The sequence below is a fragment of the Notamacropus eugenii genome, chromosome 3 (genome assembly GCF_028372415.1).
Source record: "Notamacropus eugenii isolate mMacEug1 chromosome 3, mMacEug1.pri_v2, whole genome shotgun sequence".
Classification (NCBI taxonomy): Eukaryota; Metazoa; Chordata; class Mammalia; order Diprotodontia; family Macropodidae; genus Notamacropus; species Notamacropus eugenii.
Genome location: NC_092874.1, coordinates 289678729 through 289695693, shown reverse-complemented (window position 1 = coordinate 289695693; position 16965 = coordinate 289678729). Strand labels below are relative to the sequence as shown.

The window sequence follows — 16965 nt, the reverse complement described above, 5'->3', positions numbered from 1 at the left end:
GCACCACGGTAAGCAAACAAATCTCTGTCCTCTGTTGGCCAACATCGCCAATGAACTGAAATTGGGGCAGCCACAAGCCAGGACAAGATGGTCCACCATAATGGGCCCATGGAGAATGGGGAAATATATGGTAGGGAAGATGAAATGCCCAAGTGATGTGTACCAGCTACTGCATCATCATCATAATAGTTATAAAAATAGTTAGCATTCAGATAACACTTTAAGGTTTGCAAAGCTTTACATATTATCTCACTTGGTGAGAGCCAGCATCATTCTGGATAAGTTGGTTCAATTATGTACCTATGTATGTCATATGGAATGCAGGCCATTTATTTGATTGTGGGAAACAGAGCCAAATAGCTGGTTCAGGATCTAAGGCACATAGTCATCGACTGGACTATGCCCTTGTATGTATGAAAGGGGACATGGTACACAATTGGAAAAAGTAAAACAAGACCCAGGACCCAACTCTGTCTCTGTGTCTCCCCCTGTTCATTTCCTCACTAGACTCCAGAGACAAAATTAATTGGTTCAGCCCTGAACTTTGCCCGGCAGAGGTCAAGCACAGAATAGAAGGTACTCATGGAGTTTTTGCAGGTTACTTTGTGTGTTGCAATTGTGTCAGCCAAAGAGAATGAGAAATGCTGGGCACCATCTTGAATGGGAGGCATTGTCTAGAGTGCCCATTCCTCCAAGGTTTAGGACCTTGGGCAAGTTACTGCTCCTATCTGGCTCTCAGTTTTCTTTCAAAATGAGAACACTGGACTAGAGTAGGAGTCCATTACTGATTTTTTGTCCTGGACCCTTGGGGCAGTCTGTTTAAGCTTATGGTCCTCTCCTCAGATAATTTTTTTTAAAAATCTTAATTGAAGGAAATACTAAAGGTTAGTGAAAATAAAGGGCACTTTTTTCCTCATTCAAGTTTAAAGACCTTGAAATCTATCCCTGGACCCCAGGTTAAGAATTTCTGGATTTATTGACCTAGAACATCTCTTTGAGCTCTACATTCTATGTTCTAAGGTCCCTCCTACCTTTGACACTCCATAGTCCAAGACTTTAGAACCAGGAATGTCAGAACTGGGAGGGGACTGAGAATAGGGAATGTCAGAGCTGGAAGGGGCCTTAGAAGATGGGATGTCAGGGCTGGAATGTGATCACAGAACCACTGAATCAGAATTGGAAAGGACCTAATCAGCATCCATTCCAACTCACCCATGAAAGGAATCATATATATATAACTCATATATATGTATATATATATGTATATATATAATCATATATATATAACTATAACTCATTGGACACATGGCCATGCAATTTCTGCTTGAAGAGGGAGGTAGAAGGGAAGCCAGCCCTCTACCAGGCTGGCCCAGGCACTTCTGGAGAACTCTAAATAATTATTCGGAAGTCTGTCCTGACTTCTACCCTAAATCAAACTCTTTTTCTGCTTCTATCCCTTCCCCTTGGTTCTGCCCTCTGCGGCCAACCAGTCTAATCCTTTGTTTTCAGGACAGTTCAGAGGACAGAATGCCCCCTAACTAGGAGGTGACCAGGGGCAACAGTAGGCGTGTTTGAAATTCAGTTTGATAAGTTAGATCCTGGAAGTCATCAACTCAGCCTGGAGACACTGTCTAGCAGCCAGGTTAGCAAATTTATTGCCTGGGCTGTTTTCCATGGTCTGTGAAACCCAGGGGTCTGTTGGCAGCTGCCAATATCATTATTTCTGAAAGGATTTTTAAAGAGTGGAAACTTGGCAGCTTGACTGGGTGGTTAAAAGCAGCCTAAACTCGGAGGGAGCTGCTGCTAGTTCCTATTTCTCTGAACACCCCCTTCCCCTCTGTCTGTGTCTGATGTCTTCTGGCCTCTCAGGGCCCAAGGTCTTGGGGAGGGAAAGGTCAAAGGACCTGTGGAACAGGTGACTTTTGAGAGGGTTCTAGGCTGGACCTTTCAAGGCTGAGTTCAGGGCTTGGTAAACCTCCCAGTGCTATAAAATTGGAGCTGCTGTTATGGGAAAGGCATTCTCCTTCACCAGAGTTAGAATATGATGGGAGCCAAGCAGTGTGGTGCAGAAAGCCGAGGTTGACGCTGGCTTGGTCACGCACCAGCAGAATGACCTTGGTTAAGTCATTTAGGGGTTTCTCAGTCATGAGGTGATCTATCAGCTATAGATTTAGAGCTGGAAGGGGCCCTAGAGTCCACCTCCCTCATTTTTTGAATGAGAAGATTGAGGCACAAAGGGTTAAGTGATTTGTCAAGGGTCACAACTAGTATCAGAGATAGAATTTGAACCCAAATTCTGATTCCAAAGGGCAGCTAGGGAGCACCATAGTGCACAGAGCACTGGACCCAGAGTCAGGAAGACCTGAGTTCAAATCCTACCTCAGACACTTCCTAGCTGTATGACCCTGAGCAAATCACTTCACTCTGTTTGCCTCAGTTTCCTCTTCTGTAAATGAGCTAGAGAAGGAAATGGCAAACTTACTCCAGTATCTCTGCCAAGAAAACCCCAAATGGGGTCACAAAAAGTCAGACGTGACTGAAAATGACTGATCAGTAACCTGACTCCAAGGCCCATTGCTTGTTCTATGTGAACAAGCTGACTTTCCTTTGGCTTTGTCCAAGGATGGGGAGCACACTTCCTGGTGGGGCCAGGGAATCTATACTTCCTGCCTTGGATGACTAATACCATTTCTATGTCTTGCCTCAGGAGCCTTCCCCTAACTGTGAGTGTACCCTCAACATCCCTTCTCCCACCATGAAGGAGGCTTTGCTCTAAAGCTGAGATATCAAACACACCATGTGTGGTCAGAACCAGATTATAATATAATTGGGAAATATTTAACAAAATAAAAATATAGTAAAACATAGAAAATGTCGGTATGTGGTTTTCTAAGTCAATGTATTCCCCCAGGGGTCTTTAAGTATGGTTTAGTGGGGCCTGTTTCTGTTTGAATTGGACAGCAGTGATAGTACCAGAGTGCTGTCATTCAGCCAGAAATCTTGCTGGGCCAGGGCTAGGGGCTTTCTCCTTCCCTGCAAAGCATACTTCCTCCTTGTGGCTCCTGTGATCCCCTGGCTTTGATTTCAGACCCTTCCTAACCCATCTCAGTTAACTACTTCCCTGGGGTCTTGCTACCAGGCTTGCCCTATTCCTGGTCCCGTCCCTCTTGTACTGTGACTTCCAGGAGGCTGAGCACCAGACTCTCTGGAGCCCCTTTCTTCAGACTATCTTCTCCCCTCTCCCCAAGTTGTTCTTGCACCAAACTTTACAGTTATTGTTCAGAAAATGAAGATCAGACCTCTCTACTTCACACGCCTTGTTGGGAAAATCAGATGAGGTGATATGTGTGGAAACACTCTGTAAACTCAAGACCAATGCAGATGTCAGGAGCTGTTACTGGATTGTGTTGTTATTACAAAGTAACTTAGAAATGCCTGGAAACCTTGTGTATCTTTTTTCAGGACCATTAGTGAACTTAGAAGTGTCTCCATGTCTGGTCTGTTGAAGGAACTTAGTTTCTTAGATACAGAGGTGGGAGGGAACTTGGAAGCCATCTGTTCCAACCCCATCATTTTACAGATGAAGAAACTGAAGCCAGGAAGGTTCGGTGAGAGAGAGAGAGAGAGAGAGAGAGAGAGAGAGAGAGAGAGAGAGAGAGAGAGAAGGAGCGAGAGAGATAAGGGGGGGGGGAAGACAGTGAGGGAGATGAAGAAAGGAGGAGAGAGGAAGAGAGAGAAGGGGAAGAGAGAGAAGAGAATGAAGAGGAGAGAGGGAGAGGGAGGGAGGAGGAGGGGGGGGAGAGAGAGAGAGACAGAGAGACAGAGAGACAAAGACAGAGAGAGTTAATAATCACCTAGAGAGAGATGAGAGAGTAAAAAGAGGGGAGAAAAAAGAGAGAGGAAAGGAAAGAAGAAAGAGAAGAAGCAAGACAGGGGTGGGAGAGAGAGAATGAAGATGAAGAGGAAAGACAATTAAGCGGAGTGGGGGAGTGCTTCTCCAGGAGTACGTGATGCAACCAGTTAGACTGAAGTTAATGAGAAAATGAGGAAAAAGAAAAGTCCAGGAGGGCTCCTCTGCGGCATCTCTTTCCCTGCTTGGAGTCCATTTCTTTGCACAGCTCAGCAAGTCTGGATTCCACACACCCCAGACCTTTAAGAAAATTCCACAGTGAAAGGTATTTAGCTGTCAGCAAAAAAAATATTGTAGATTTATGGGCCCTGAGGAACAAGGGAAAGTAAATGCCGCATAATTTTATTTATTTATTTCTTTTAAGGAATGAGGGATGCTGTTGACTTTGGTCCATTCTCAGTGTCTTGACTTGGTGAAATAACGGTGCTAGGAGTAAAGCTATCTGTTTCAGACAGGCAGAGGGTGTCCTTGACATTAGAGGTGTCATGGGAGTGTTGACCCTGGTGTGGTCTGGGACAATAATGCAGGGGCCTCTTTGCTTCTGGCCAGTTAGGATAGAGGAAGAGACAAGCACCAGCCTTTGCAAACAGCTCCCCTGAGAGTGCCCAGTGGACCTTATCTCACCTCAGCTCAGCTCTGCTCACCTCCAAAGTGGTGTGGGATACACTCACTGTACACATTCAGTGCCCTTTGTGGGATACCTTTCTGGAAAGGGAAACAAGGTGGTAGCCAAATAGCCCCTGACCCCACTTTGCTTACATTCTATCAGGGGGACAACACCTGCACATGTATGCATACAGGATATACACACAACATACTTTGAGGATATGTTGAATCCTCCTCATAGAATATAAAGTCCATGAGGGCAGGGACTTTTTCAGTTTTGCCTTTGTATCCCCAATGTCTAGCACATGGCCTTGCACACAGTAGGTGCTTAATAAATACTTGTTGATGGATTGATTTAAGCTCTAAGTCTATGATTTTGTGAACCCCCATAGAGTGGAAGCTCCTTGAGAGCAGGGACTGTTCAATTTTTTTTGTCCGTTTCCCTAATGCTTAGCAGCACAGTGACTGGCACATAGTAGGTGCTCACTAAATGCTTGCTGAACTGGATTGAATCAAATTTTTCAGCAGGATTCAGAAAAAAAAAAAACTAAGAGTGATGTGAAGGCAAAAACATCTGTATCCATTGAGAGTAGGTCTGAATATTGGAAAGGAGTCTGACTACCGGCTGTGGTCAGAAACTAGTCTCTTCTCCCTCCTCCTCAGTCCTGGGCAGCGGAGGCCAAAAGCCACTGGCTGTATCTTGCAAGGACCAAAGGTCTTTAAACGCCCTCCTGCTGGCAAATGCAGAAGGATTTTCTGTGGTTATGTGCTACTGGGCATGCACCTGTCAAATCTTGTCTTATCTTTCCTTCTTCCCAACTTGGCACTAATTGGCAATCAATGTTGTGTGTTTGAACAACCAAGAGATGCTCATTATATTTCTCTGCTTTTTGTCTTGGGTTTGCAGCTGCCCTCAGCCCTCTGAACACAACGCAGTCTTATTTTCCTGCCTTTCTGGTCTTTATGGGATTGAGGAAAGGACTCTGAGCTGGAAATCAGGCGACTTGGGGTTGAGTCCAGGCTAAGTCCATTTATCTATAGAATCCTAGCTCTAGGCCTTGGAGGCATCTGGCCCAATACCCTTCATTTAGGTGGGACTTGCTCAAGGTCATACAGCTGGTGTTACAGACAGGATTTGAATCTAGGACTTCCCTGAAGCACCCCAGGTTCAGCACTACTAGGCCAAGCTGCTTCTTGCTGGGTGGAGACTGGGTGAGTTACTTCATCTTTCTGTTTAAATTCATAAAAACAATGCCATGTCCCTCTTTCTTCATGGTTAGGAGAGGTCATTCTTCACAACAGCCCTATATAGGTAGGCTTCCATTGTGTAACTGACTCCATTGAACAGTTGAGGAAACAGAGGCTTGTGACTTGTCCAGGATCACATGATTCAAATCAAAGTCAGGATTCAAACACAGGTCCAAACACTTTGGGTTCAGCATTCTTTCTATCATAACCTGCTGCCTTCTTTATCTGGCAGCTGGGTGGTAAAATGGATGGTGTGCTGGGATCAAAGTCAGGAAGGCGCTGCTGCAGACATGAGCTCTGTGACTCTGAACAAAGTCACTTAACCTCTGTTTGCCTCAGTTTCCTCAACTGTAAAAAATGGGGATAATAATAGTACCTACTTCCCCAGGCTATTATGAGGATCAAATAAGATAATATTTGTAAAGTGCTTAGCACATAATAAGAGTTATATAAATGCTAGCTATTATCTATAAAACAGGAATAGGAATATGATTGCCTCCCCTCTGCCTCTAAGAATTCCTACTTTCTTTCAAAGCTCAGCTTAAGCACTTCAGACAGTAAGCTTCTTCTGATCTCTGAAGCTGCTGCTTTTTCTTCTCTGAAAATATTCTGTCTATACTTTATTTTATGGGGGTAATTAGGTGGTGCTGTGTCTGGAGTGAGGAAGACCTGAGTTCAAATGTGAGCAGACACTTACTAGCTGTGTGACCCTGGGCAAGTCACTTCACCCTGTTTGCCTCAGTTTTCTCATCTGTAAAAGAAGCTGGAGAAGGAAATGGCAAAGCACTCCCAGTATCTGCTGAGAAAACCCTAAAGGGGTCGCAGAGAGTTGGACATGGCTGAAAACATCTGAACAACAAACCTTATTTTACATTGTTTTATACGTTACTGCCTTCTATAAACTGTAAGTTCCTCAAGGGTAGGGATTGTTTCAATTTTGTCTTTGTATTTTCCCAGAGCCTGGCATAGTGCTGTCTGCCTATCCATACACTTGTCTGTCTCTCTCCATCCATCCATCCATCCATCCATCCATTCATCTGCCTGCCTGTCCACCTATACATCTATCTATCCATCCATCCATCCATCCTACCTTTCTCTATATATGGACTATTTTTGCCCCACCTGTGGTAGAACATTCCAAGCTCGTATCGGTCTGATTAGTCACAGTTGGACATACTAAAACTTGACTCTAACATGGTGATGTCATTTTGGTCTTCTTCAAGAATGAAGGACAGCAACCAACCATATCTATTTCCTTCCTTCCATTGACCCATTCATCCATCCATGTATCCTGTCTCTCTCTTTCCTTTGGTCCATCCATATATTCTGTCTATCTATCTATCTATCTATCTATCTATCTATCTATCTATCTATCTATCTATCTATCTATCTAGCAAGCTTTTTCCATGATGGAAAACAAATGCTTTTGAATTTTTTGCAGTTTTTAAAATTTTGAGACTGTTCCCATACTTTGCTTCTCCTAAGTTTCTTAACCTTTTCCTAAAGGTACTTCTTTCTGAACACAATCCCAACAAGAAGTGCCTGTGTAACTTTAAGGATCAAGGCTGGTCCTGGGGCTAGGTTGGGAGGCAGTCCCTGCCTTCTTTGTAGATGGGGAGCTGGGGCTAGAACATTGCAGCTGAAAGATCCCTTTGGGGCCATCTGGTTGAACCTCTTCTTTATGCAGGGGAGGAAAGTGAAGCGCAGGGTGACAGACTGACTTGGCAGAAGGGAGAGGGATAGAACAGGAACCCTTGTCCTTGATTTCCAGATCTAGGGCTCTCTCCCTTACATAAGGCATTTTTGAACCTGACCCTTCTTTCTTTTTGCTGTCAACAACCTCTGTCAGGGTTAAAACCAGCCTTGAGATGGCTGGGTCAGAGGGTACAACAAATTAAATCACTTTTCAAGTGTACGTTCAAATTATCTCAGAGAATATCAGCATGAATTAACGCGTTTGCCTTCCTGTGCCCCTTTCTGTTCAGGCCTGAGCCTTTCCTTGGATGGTGGGGAGGATACCGAGGGTTATTTAATTTCCATTTTATAGGAGGATCCCAGATCTCTAATTTCATTGGGATAGAGAACTCCTCTGTCAAAGAATATGGGCCCTCGTTGTTCACCTCCATGGCGTTGGGGAATTACCTGGGAGGTTTATGGTGCCCTTAGCTACATGGCCAGGACGTTCCTCTGCAGGACTCTAACCTAGCTCTCTCCTTCTGTGATTACTATTATTCTGGGGTATTCCCCTCCCCCCATGGTTGTTGTTGGTTTTGTTTGTATTCTATACAAGTTACTTTTTATTCACTTTGCATGTCTTTGATTCCTTATCTAGATGCTGTTGTTTGTCCCTCTTTCTCCTCCCCAATAGAATTCAGATTCCATTAGGCACAGCCTTGGAATCCTAGGACTAGAGTTGGTAGAGACCTGAGAGGCCATGTGGTGCAACCCCTTTATTTTATAGATGAGATAGCTGAGCTCCCAGGGAAATGACTTGCCTAAGGTCACATAAGTAGGAAACACCAGAGGAGTGATTTGAACTCAAGTACTCTCCCTCCAGGGTTCTTTCCACTGTAGCCCACTCAAATGGAAGGGACTGAAGAGGTTTTCTGCTGAGATTCTCTCTTCTTAAAGATAAGAAGATAGAGATCCACTAGGCCAAGGTCACACAGACAGGGACTTGAATCCAAGTCCTCAGGCTCCAAAGCCAAAACACTTTCTGCTGTGATAATAACAGCTAGCATTTATACAGCACAGTGTTTGCAAACATTATCTCATCTGGCCTTCACAACAACCCTGGGAGGTATGTGCTAATTACTACCCCCATTTTACAGATGAAGAAACTGAGGCAGACAGAGATTGAGTCCAGGGCTCTGTTCACCCTGCCCCGCAGATACCATGCTTTGCATCTCTCCTGCGTAGCCACTGTACTAACACACAGCAGGGTCTTAATAAATGCTATTAAATGACTGAACGAGTGGATCAAACCAGCATCATCTGGCTCACAGATTTAGGGGATGATTTGTGGTCAAGTTATTCAGTGGCTAATTGGGAGCTAAGGAGAGAAAACAGTCGGGACCTAAGGACACAGCCAAAGAACCCTGGGCAGGAAGGAAGTCCCATGGAGCACAGGGCCCCCCCTGGCCCGCGGCTGCATCGCAAAGAACAGTTTTGCTTTTGGAAGAATCAGACCACAATATTTTTACGGTTTTTCCAAGGGCTGAGTGTGTTTTCAAACATGAAAAGAAAACACAATAGCCCAAGAGGAAGCTTTAGGGATGCAAGCCAAAGGTCTGGAAAAGCTGGACCAGGGAAATCTCACCCCTGGGGGTTCAGCGACCCCTCGATGAAAAACAAAACCAGCCAGTGTGAGGGTGCAGCCTCCGAGGCTCGTTTTGGGCCACACACACATGTCCATGCACTCATACACACATACACACGCTCACATACACATTTACATGTTCCCATTCACATACACACACACATTCCCATATACAAACTCATACACATTTACACACTCACATTCATATACACTCACATTCATAATACTCACACACACATTTACACACTCCCATTCACACACCCACTCATACACACATTCACACATACACACACTCCCATATGAATTTGCACACTCCCATTCACACACCCACTCATACACACATTCACACATACACACACTCCCATATGAATTTACACACTCCCATTCACACACCCACTCATACACACATTCACACATACACACACTCCCATATGAATTTGCACACTCCCATTCACACACCCACTCATACACACATTCACACATACACACACTCCCATATGAATTTGCACACTCCCATTCACACACCCACTCATACACACATTCACACATACACACACTCCCATATGAATTTGCACACTCCCATTCACACACATACTCACATACACACCTATTTCCATATACATTCACATTCACTCACAGACAAACATACTCACACTCGGGCACACACTCACATACGTACATTCCCAGTACACACACATTGTACCCATTTATGCAGGATACCATCACCAGGGCTCATACCTGCCCAGGGCAGGGTCTGATGGCCAGTGAATATGATCCCCTAGCTCCCACCTCCACCAAAACAAAAGACACTGCTTACCTTTCAATCTGGAGGGTAACTTTAGATGGCTCCACGTTGGGGTTTTCCCATTCCATCTGGGGACAGTGCATGAAATAGCAGAGGGTGTACAGCGCCTCAGGCTCCCAATACAGCGCCCCCTGTTTCTGGTGCATCGGCGTACCATTGCCATGCTGCTTGGCGTGGAGAGGCTGCAGGTGATGCATCGCTCTGGATACCAGGTCACCTAAGGGAAGAAATCACAGGGAATAACCCTGAGCCTGGAGCTGGTAGAGCCCTCACATGGAGGATGCTGAGCTCAGCCCATATTACAGATGGGCAAACTAAGGCTTAGGAGCCTGGAGAACCTGCCCATAAATCATATGGGGCATAAATCAGAGCAGGAAGGAACCTCAGAAGCTATCTAGTCCAATCCCTCATTTTTATAGATGAGGAAACTGAGGCCTTGAGAGGATCATCAAACCCTGAACTGAAATAGACCTCAGGTCATCTAGTCCAATCCCTGCATTTTACAGATTTGGAAACTGAGGCCCAGGGAGTGCAATTTGTTGAAGGTCACTTAGGGAATACATACAATAGGAATTAAATCAGGAGAATATAGATCTAGAGGCCATCTACTTCAACTCCCTCATTTTCCAGGTAAGGAAACTGAGGTCCAGAGCAGTGGGTCTAGGGTCACATAGATAGTAAAAGCCATAGGGAGGATCTGAACTCAGGTTTTCTGTCCCCAGTGTCTACACTCTTTCCACAGCCCCACATACCTCCAAGGTACCCATCATCTTGCAAATGCAAATAGACATAACTATCTTATCTACAAAGGGTTTTTTAAAAAGATAATATTGTTCAGAATTCCAGCTCAGATAATCCTCGATCACCCCACCAACCCCCAGTTCACAGATGAGGAAACATAGAGAAATGAAGAGATAAGATGAGGTCACATTGGAGCTTAATTAATGTTTATAGATTGACCTTGACTGACATGGTAAATTCCCAACAGTGCTAGAACTCGTCTGGTTCTCCTGCCTCCTTGGGCAGTATTCATGGGCCTGTACAATTTTCCTTTTGTCCTTTGAGCTATACTATCTTGAGAGAATGAGAAAAAGGTCTCATTTTTGAGAGGATAAAAAAAGTCCCTCATGGGAAAAGTGGGAGGGAGGGAAGATGGGGTCTGGAGACAGGGTCTACTTTGAATAACTTTAGTGTAAGGGACTTGTATCCATTCTTTGAAATCCCTGGGTAGGCTCTGTTCTTGTTTCCTCTTACCTATGCTCTACCAGACCCTGAATTCAAGCCTTTCCCTCCCCCTGTAACACAAAATGGAAAGGGTCAGGTCTTCACATGAGTCTGGGTGATCATTTGTCACGGATGCTGTGGAGACCAGATGCTCTCCAGAAACCTCCAAGGTTTCCTTCCAAACCCTGAGACCCCGTGAAATTCTAATGGGAATACTGTGTAAGCTCCAAACAATCACTAAATAGAAATTCCTAACAACCAGATTCTATAGAGTCTGTGATGGCATTGGGAGGAGGGAGGTCAGAAGGATGAAGTTAAGAATGAATTAGCTCTGGAGAGACCAAAGATGAGCCATCAAAAAGTGATCTATGAGTTCCATTTTAGGGACATTAATCAACAAAAATGATTATGAAGTCAGAGGTCATTTGGACTCTTTTTTTTTTTGGTAAACATACTGCAGTATTGCCATGTCTTTCTCCAGCTCACTGGAAACGGAGGCAAACAAGGTGAAGTGACTTGCCCAGGGTCACACAGCCAGTAAGTGTCTGAGGCTGGATTTGAGAGTTTTCCTGACTCCAGGCGCAGCACTCTCTTCATCACACCACCTAGCTACCCTCGTATACCTGCACCTTCCTTCAACATCTAGATTAAGAATAGCCAAGTAACTTTTCCAAGGTCACACAGCCAGGAAAGGTCAGAGCCATGATTCCTACTTCAAACTCAGGGCTCTTTCTTGGATACCAAATTGTTTTTCCTAGACAAGGCAGGCTGGGATGATGGAAGATGGACATTTTCTAATATTGCTTTGTATAAATGTACATCTTTTAGTGCCAGAAAAATCCTGCTCTCCTCAGGCTGAAGGTATTTATTTTGTGATAAGTCAGGCTGTAGGTATTATAGTGAAAGCTAAAAGCCTCTGATGGACAGTAACACACAGGGTGTCCTTCAGGGATAATACAGGACTGGAAATGGTGTGGAGGGAAAGAGCTCGGAACGCACAGTATTGCAGGGAAAGAGGGGGAGAGAGGCCCTAAGCCCCCAAACTAATTCAACTGGGATGCTCTCTAAGACTCCTGGCTGGCAGGATTATTTTATCTCTAAATGACACTCCTTATTAGGACATATGGGTATGGGCATGGGGGCGGGGATGGGGCTGGACATTGCAGCCAAATAGTCATACATTGAATCTCAAAATCTTGTACCTTAGAGGTCACTGAGTCTAATTTACCACCTATGGTCACAGTGCTCATGTAACTTCTTAAATACTTCAGGGAGAAAGTATCACATTATTATTGTTGATATTCAGATCATTTCAGTCATGTCTGACCTCATTTGGGGTTATCTTGGCAAAGACACTGGAATGGTTTGCCATTTCCTTCTCTAGCTCATTTTACAGATGAGGAAACTGAGGCAAATAGGGTGAAGTGACTTGTCGAGGGTCACACAGATGGTAAGTGTCTGAGGCTGGATTTGAACTCAGGTCTTCCTAGCTCTAGGCCTTGCATTCTATCCACTGCACCTCATTATTACACAGCTTTCACTGTCATTTGTCATGCACCATGTACTGAGCTGAACATATATTGAGCCAAAAATTTGTATTCTTATAATTCTCATCCAACACTATAGGATCAAAGGATCCTAGATTTGGAGCTGAAAGGGACCTTAAAAGTCAACCTCTTGTATTTTATAGTTAGTCAGTTAGTAAGTATTTATTAAACCCTTACTATATACTAGGCAATGTATTAAGCATTGAGTCTATAAAGGCAAAAACCATCCCTGTCCTCAAGTTTACTGTTTAATGAGGTGGGGTTGGGGGAGAGAGTCAGTGACTCTTTAGACATAATATACATGTATGCACATACATATACACACACACATCCATACAGTCATATATACATATGCATATACATATATATGTATATGTGTATGTACATATATATGTATACATACATAGTGTGTGTCTGTGTGTGTGGTTGGGTAGCTAGGTGGTATAGTGCATAGAGTGCCAGGCCTGGAATCAGTAAGATCTGAGTTCAAATCTGGCCCCAGGCCCTTACTAGTTGTATGACCCTGGGTAGGTCCTTTCATCCTGTTTGTCTCAGTTTTCTCATCTGTAAAATGAGCTGGAGAGGAAAATGGCAAACCACTCTAGCGTCTTTGCCAAGAAAACCCCAAATGGGGTCACAGAGAGTTAGACGTGACTGAAAATGACTGAACTAGTTTGGAGGTAGTCTAAGACAGTAAACACAAACATTATGGTGGAGTCAGGGAAAGATAGGAAAGGCAGGATTTTTGCTGAGATTTGAAAGAATCCAGGGAAGCTAAGATTTGGTGACAAGGGGAGAGAACATTCTAGGCATGGGGAGCAATCTGTGAAAATACCCAGAGTTGGGAGATGGAGACCAGAGTGGTTAAGTGAGTTGCCCAAAGCCACCCAACCTGTAAGTGGCAGGCATCATCCCTTCCCTCTGTTCCCCAGCTTCCTCCCTCTCTCCCAGAGCTACTTCTTTCTTTCTCCCTACATTCATTCACCTTACCCTCCTCTTACCCTCTCATACCTCCCTTAACATCTCCCAAATGTCCTTCTCTATTTTCTCTTCTCGTCCTCTTAGCCTCCTTCTCTTACTGATTTAGGGAGGTATACAAAGGGAAAGAAAAACAGGGTAAAGAATTTCAAGGAATCCAATCCCAGTCATACCGATCCTTAGGCAAACTTCAGGACTTAGTGCCTAATATGCAAACCACAGGGACAGAGACCCTCCTCTGAGCCACATAAGAACACATTTGCTGTTGCTTCATCGCCACCTGATGAGTCCCTGGATCCTTATTGGACCCAGAGAAATGAGGTTGTATACCTGATTGCTCCATCCACAGCCTGAGCACCCAAACAGTCCATTGTGGTTTAACACTAATGGCCCTAGAATCTCCTACAAAAGCACCCATCTCAACAGAGGCTAGTAGGTTGGCAGAATTCCAGTGGCAATTTTTAATCTTTCTTGTGATGTGAACCCCTTTGGCAGTTAGTCAGTCAACTAGCGTTGATTAAGAGCCTGCTATGTGCCAGGCACTGATAAAAAGGCAAAAAGCCTGACACTGCCCTGGAGGAGCTCATGGTCTAATGGGGCACCATGTGAACATCTATATACAAGCATGCAGGCAGGATAAATGGGGGGGTCTGCTCAGACTAAGGAGGACTGGGAGATGCTCCATGCAGAAGAACCTCAGACTTTAGCTGGGACTTGAAGGAATCCAGGGAAGCCAGAATGCAGAGATGAAGGGGAGAGAGTATGCCAGGCTTTGGGGACAGCAGGGAAAATGCCCCAAGTCAGGAGTACCTTATGTTAAGGAAGGGTGAGGAGGTTAGAGTCATGGCATCCCAGAGTGTGGAGGAGGGAGTAAGGTATGAGAAGACTGGAAAGAAAGGTGGGAAGGTGCTGCGTGAGGAAGGGTTTTAAAAGCCAAACAGGATTTTGTAGTTGATTCCAGAGACCATAGAGAGCCATGGAGGTTGACTGAAGAAGGAGGTAACATGGTCAGATTGCTTTAAAATGGATTGGAGCGGGGAGAGATCTGAAGCAGGAAGACCCACCAGCGGCTCCTGAATCAATCCAGGGGGAGTCCATAGACCTCTTATCAGAATCATGTTTTTAAATGTCCAAAGTGAAGTACAGTGGATTACAAAGGAAATCAAGTCTATTGAACTGTAGAGATAAAAAATTAAAAGTCAAGTTCACAGACTCCAGAAAGTGGCCCAAGGAGTCAAAAGGGAGAGCAGAGAAGCCTCTACAGAGACAGACTCCAGGACTCAGTGACATTTGTTAATCAATCTGCAAGTCCATCTTTCCCTTCGGGTGAAGTAGATGTTAGAACCCTGTGTTGAACAGGGTATGACTATAGCTTACCTTTAAACCAGATTTAAGCTTTGCAATGAACTTTTTAGGGGGCAACTGGGTGAATACAGCATTGAATGTGGAATCAATCCAGCCTCAGACACTTATTAGCTGGGCAATCCTGAACAAGTCATTTAACCTCTGTTTGCCTCAGTTTCCTAATCTGTTAAATAGAAATAATAATAGCACCTACTTCTCAGGGTTGTTTGCAGATGAACTAAAATAATATATGTAAAGCTCTTTCTTATACAGCAGAAGCTTAATGAATACTTGCTTCTTTCTATCCTTGTCTGTACAGTGCCTGGTACTCTTCAAGTGCTTAATCAATGCTGGTAGATTTTTTTAAGGGCACAATATCCCAATTCTCAAAAACTCGGGCTCTTAGTAGTCAGTCACAACAGCTTTTGTGGTACAGAAAAAGGATTCCCCGGGCCAGAGTCAGAACGTCTGAGTTCTAACCTCACCTCTATCACAGATCCACCACATGTCTTTAGAAAGATCCCTTCTAGTCTACTCAGCCAAAGGGCTTGGATTCATTCAGAGGTGCTTAACCTGGAGTCTGTAAATTAAAAAAAAAAATATGGCTTCATTTCAATATAGTTTCCTTTGTAATCCTATGTATTTGGTGTTTTTCATTTTAAAATATTCTGAGAAGGGGTCCATTGGGCTTCTGCAGATTGCCAAAGGGTTCCAGGTCACAGAAGGCAGGGATGACATGTCTCCAAAGCCCCTTACACTCTCTCTGAATGCCATATGTCCAGATAAAGAAACCAAAAAGATTCACAACTAAATGCAAAATGATGAAAATTAGCTTCAGATTAAAGAGGTCAGGTTGTTGGGCGTTTTTTTCCCCCTAGGGCAGGGGTGAGGGAAGAGGGCAAGGCAGGATTAAAAAGCAGAGAATGCAAATATAAGCTTAGCAACCTAAGGCCTCCAGGCATGACCAGCTGCCCTGGGAGGGCCCCACCTGCATCTGCCCGGGCAGCTGGGCTGGGCATCACGAGAGAAGGGGAGAGGAGCAGGCATCATGTAAATGGACATGACAGGAAATCTCCGAATGGGCCAATAGGAAGGGAGAAGCTTAAAATCTTGACCAGGGGCAGCTCAGAAACCTTTCCCTCCTCTCTCTCCTCTGGAGTGCATTTACTGATTAGCCAGAGAGGGCTGTGGACATGGGCCAAAGAGCTGGAACAGGGAGCAGAGGACAGTCCCTAAGGAGATGGACAGAAGGAAAAGCAGGGAGAGGCAGGTCTCCTTGGGAGGCATAGGAAGTACTGAATTTGGAGCTGGGAACTTGGGGTCAGCTCTGGGCTCTGTGCTCCAGACTTGTGGCCATGTGCAACTGAAAAGATGCTCAGTCTGGAGTCTGAGGAACTGGCTTTGACTCTGGCTTTACTATACTCCTTGTATGACTTTGGGCTGGGCCTCAGTTTCCTCATCTGTAAAATCAGGGAGTTGGACAGGATGCTCTGAAGATTCCTTCAAATCATGAGTTCTTAACATTTTTTGTTAGCAATCTAGTGACCTTGAACCCCTTCTCAGAATAACTTTAAAAAATTCATAATCGAAGGAAATGCCAAGTTTTCTTTAGAAGTTGGTCAAAATAAATTCATATCCAAGTTCACAGATGCCCTGAAATTTTTCCATGAACCCAGAGGAAGAATTCTTGCTCTAGATGCTAAGATGACAGAATTTTGAATTTGGAAGGGAGATCTGAGACCATCCTGTATAGAAAGCGATGCTCAGGCTGTGAACCCTGGACTCCTCTGGGAGTCATGGAGGTATCATCAGGGTTTCTATCTAGTCATATATTTTCTTTTAAAAAAATCTTATTTTATTGATATTTTAAAAATTTTCCATCACCTCCATTTCCTAGCAAGCCATCTCTTATAAAAAAAAGGGTAAAAAGAAAGAAAATGAAAAAATAAATTCAGCAACACTAGCCAACATATAAACTATGGAT

The 16965-nt window shown here is 44.3% G+C and overlaps 1 protein-coding gene across 2 annotated transcripts in view; it reads right to left on the bottom strand.

Moving 5' to 3' along the window:
* Positions 1 to 16965, bottom strand: part of ABTB3 (ankyrin repeat and BTB domain containing 3) — a 304327-nt gene that overhangs the window by 79546 nt on the left and 207816 nt on the right. For both annotated transcript variants that reach the window (XM_072655838.1, XM_072655840.1), the window contains exon 3: positions 9901 to 10105. In XM_072655838.1, the coding sequence (XP_072511939.1) occupies positions 9901 to 10105 (205 nt within the window). The remainder of the gene's footprint in view (positions 1 to 9900; positions 10106 to 16965) is intronic.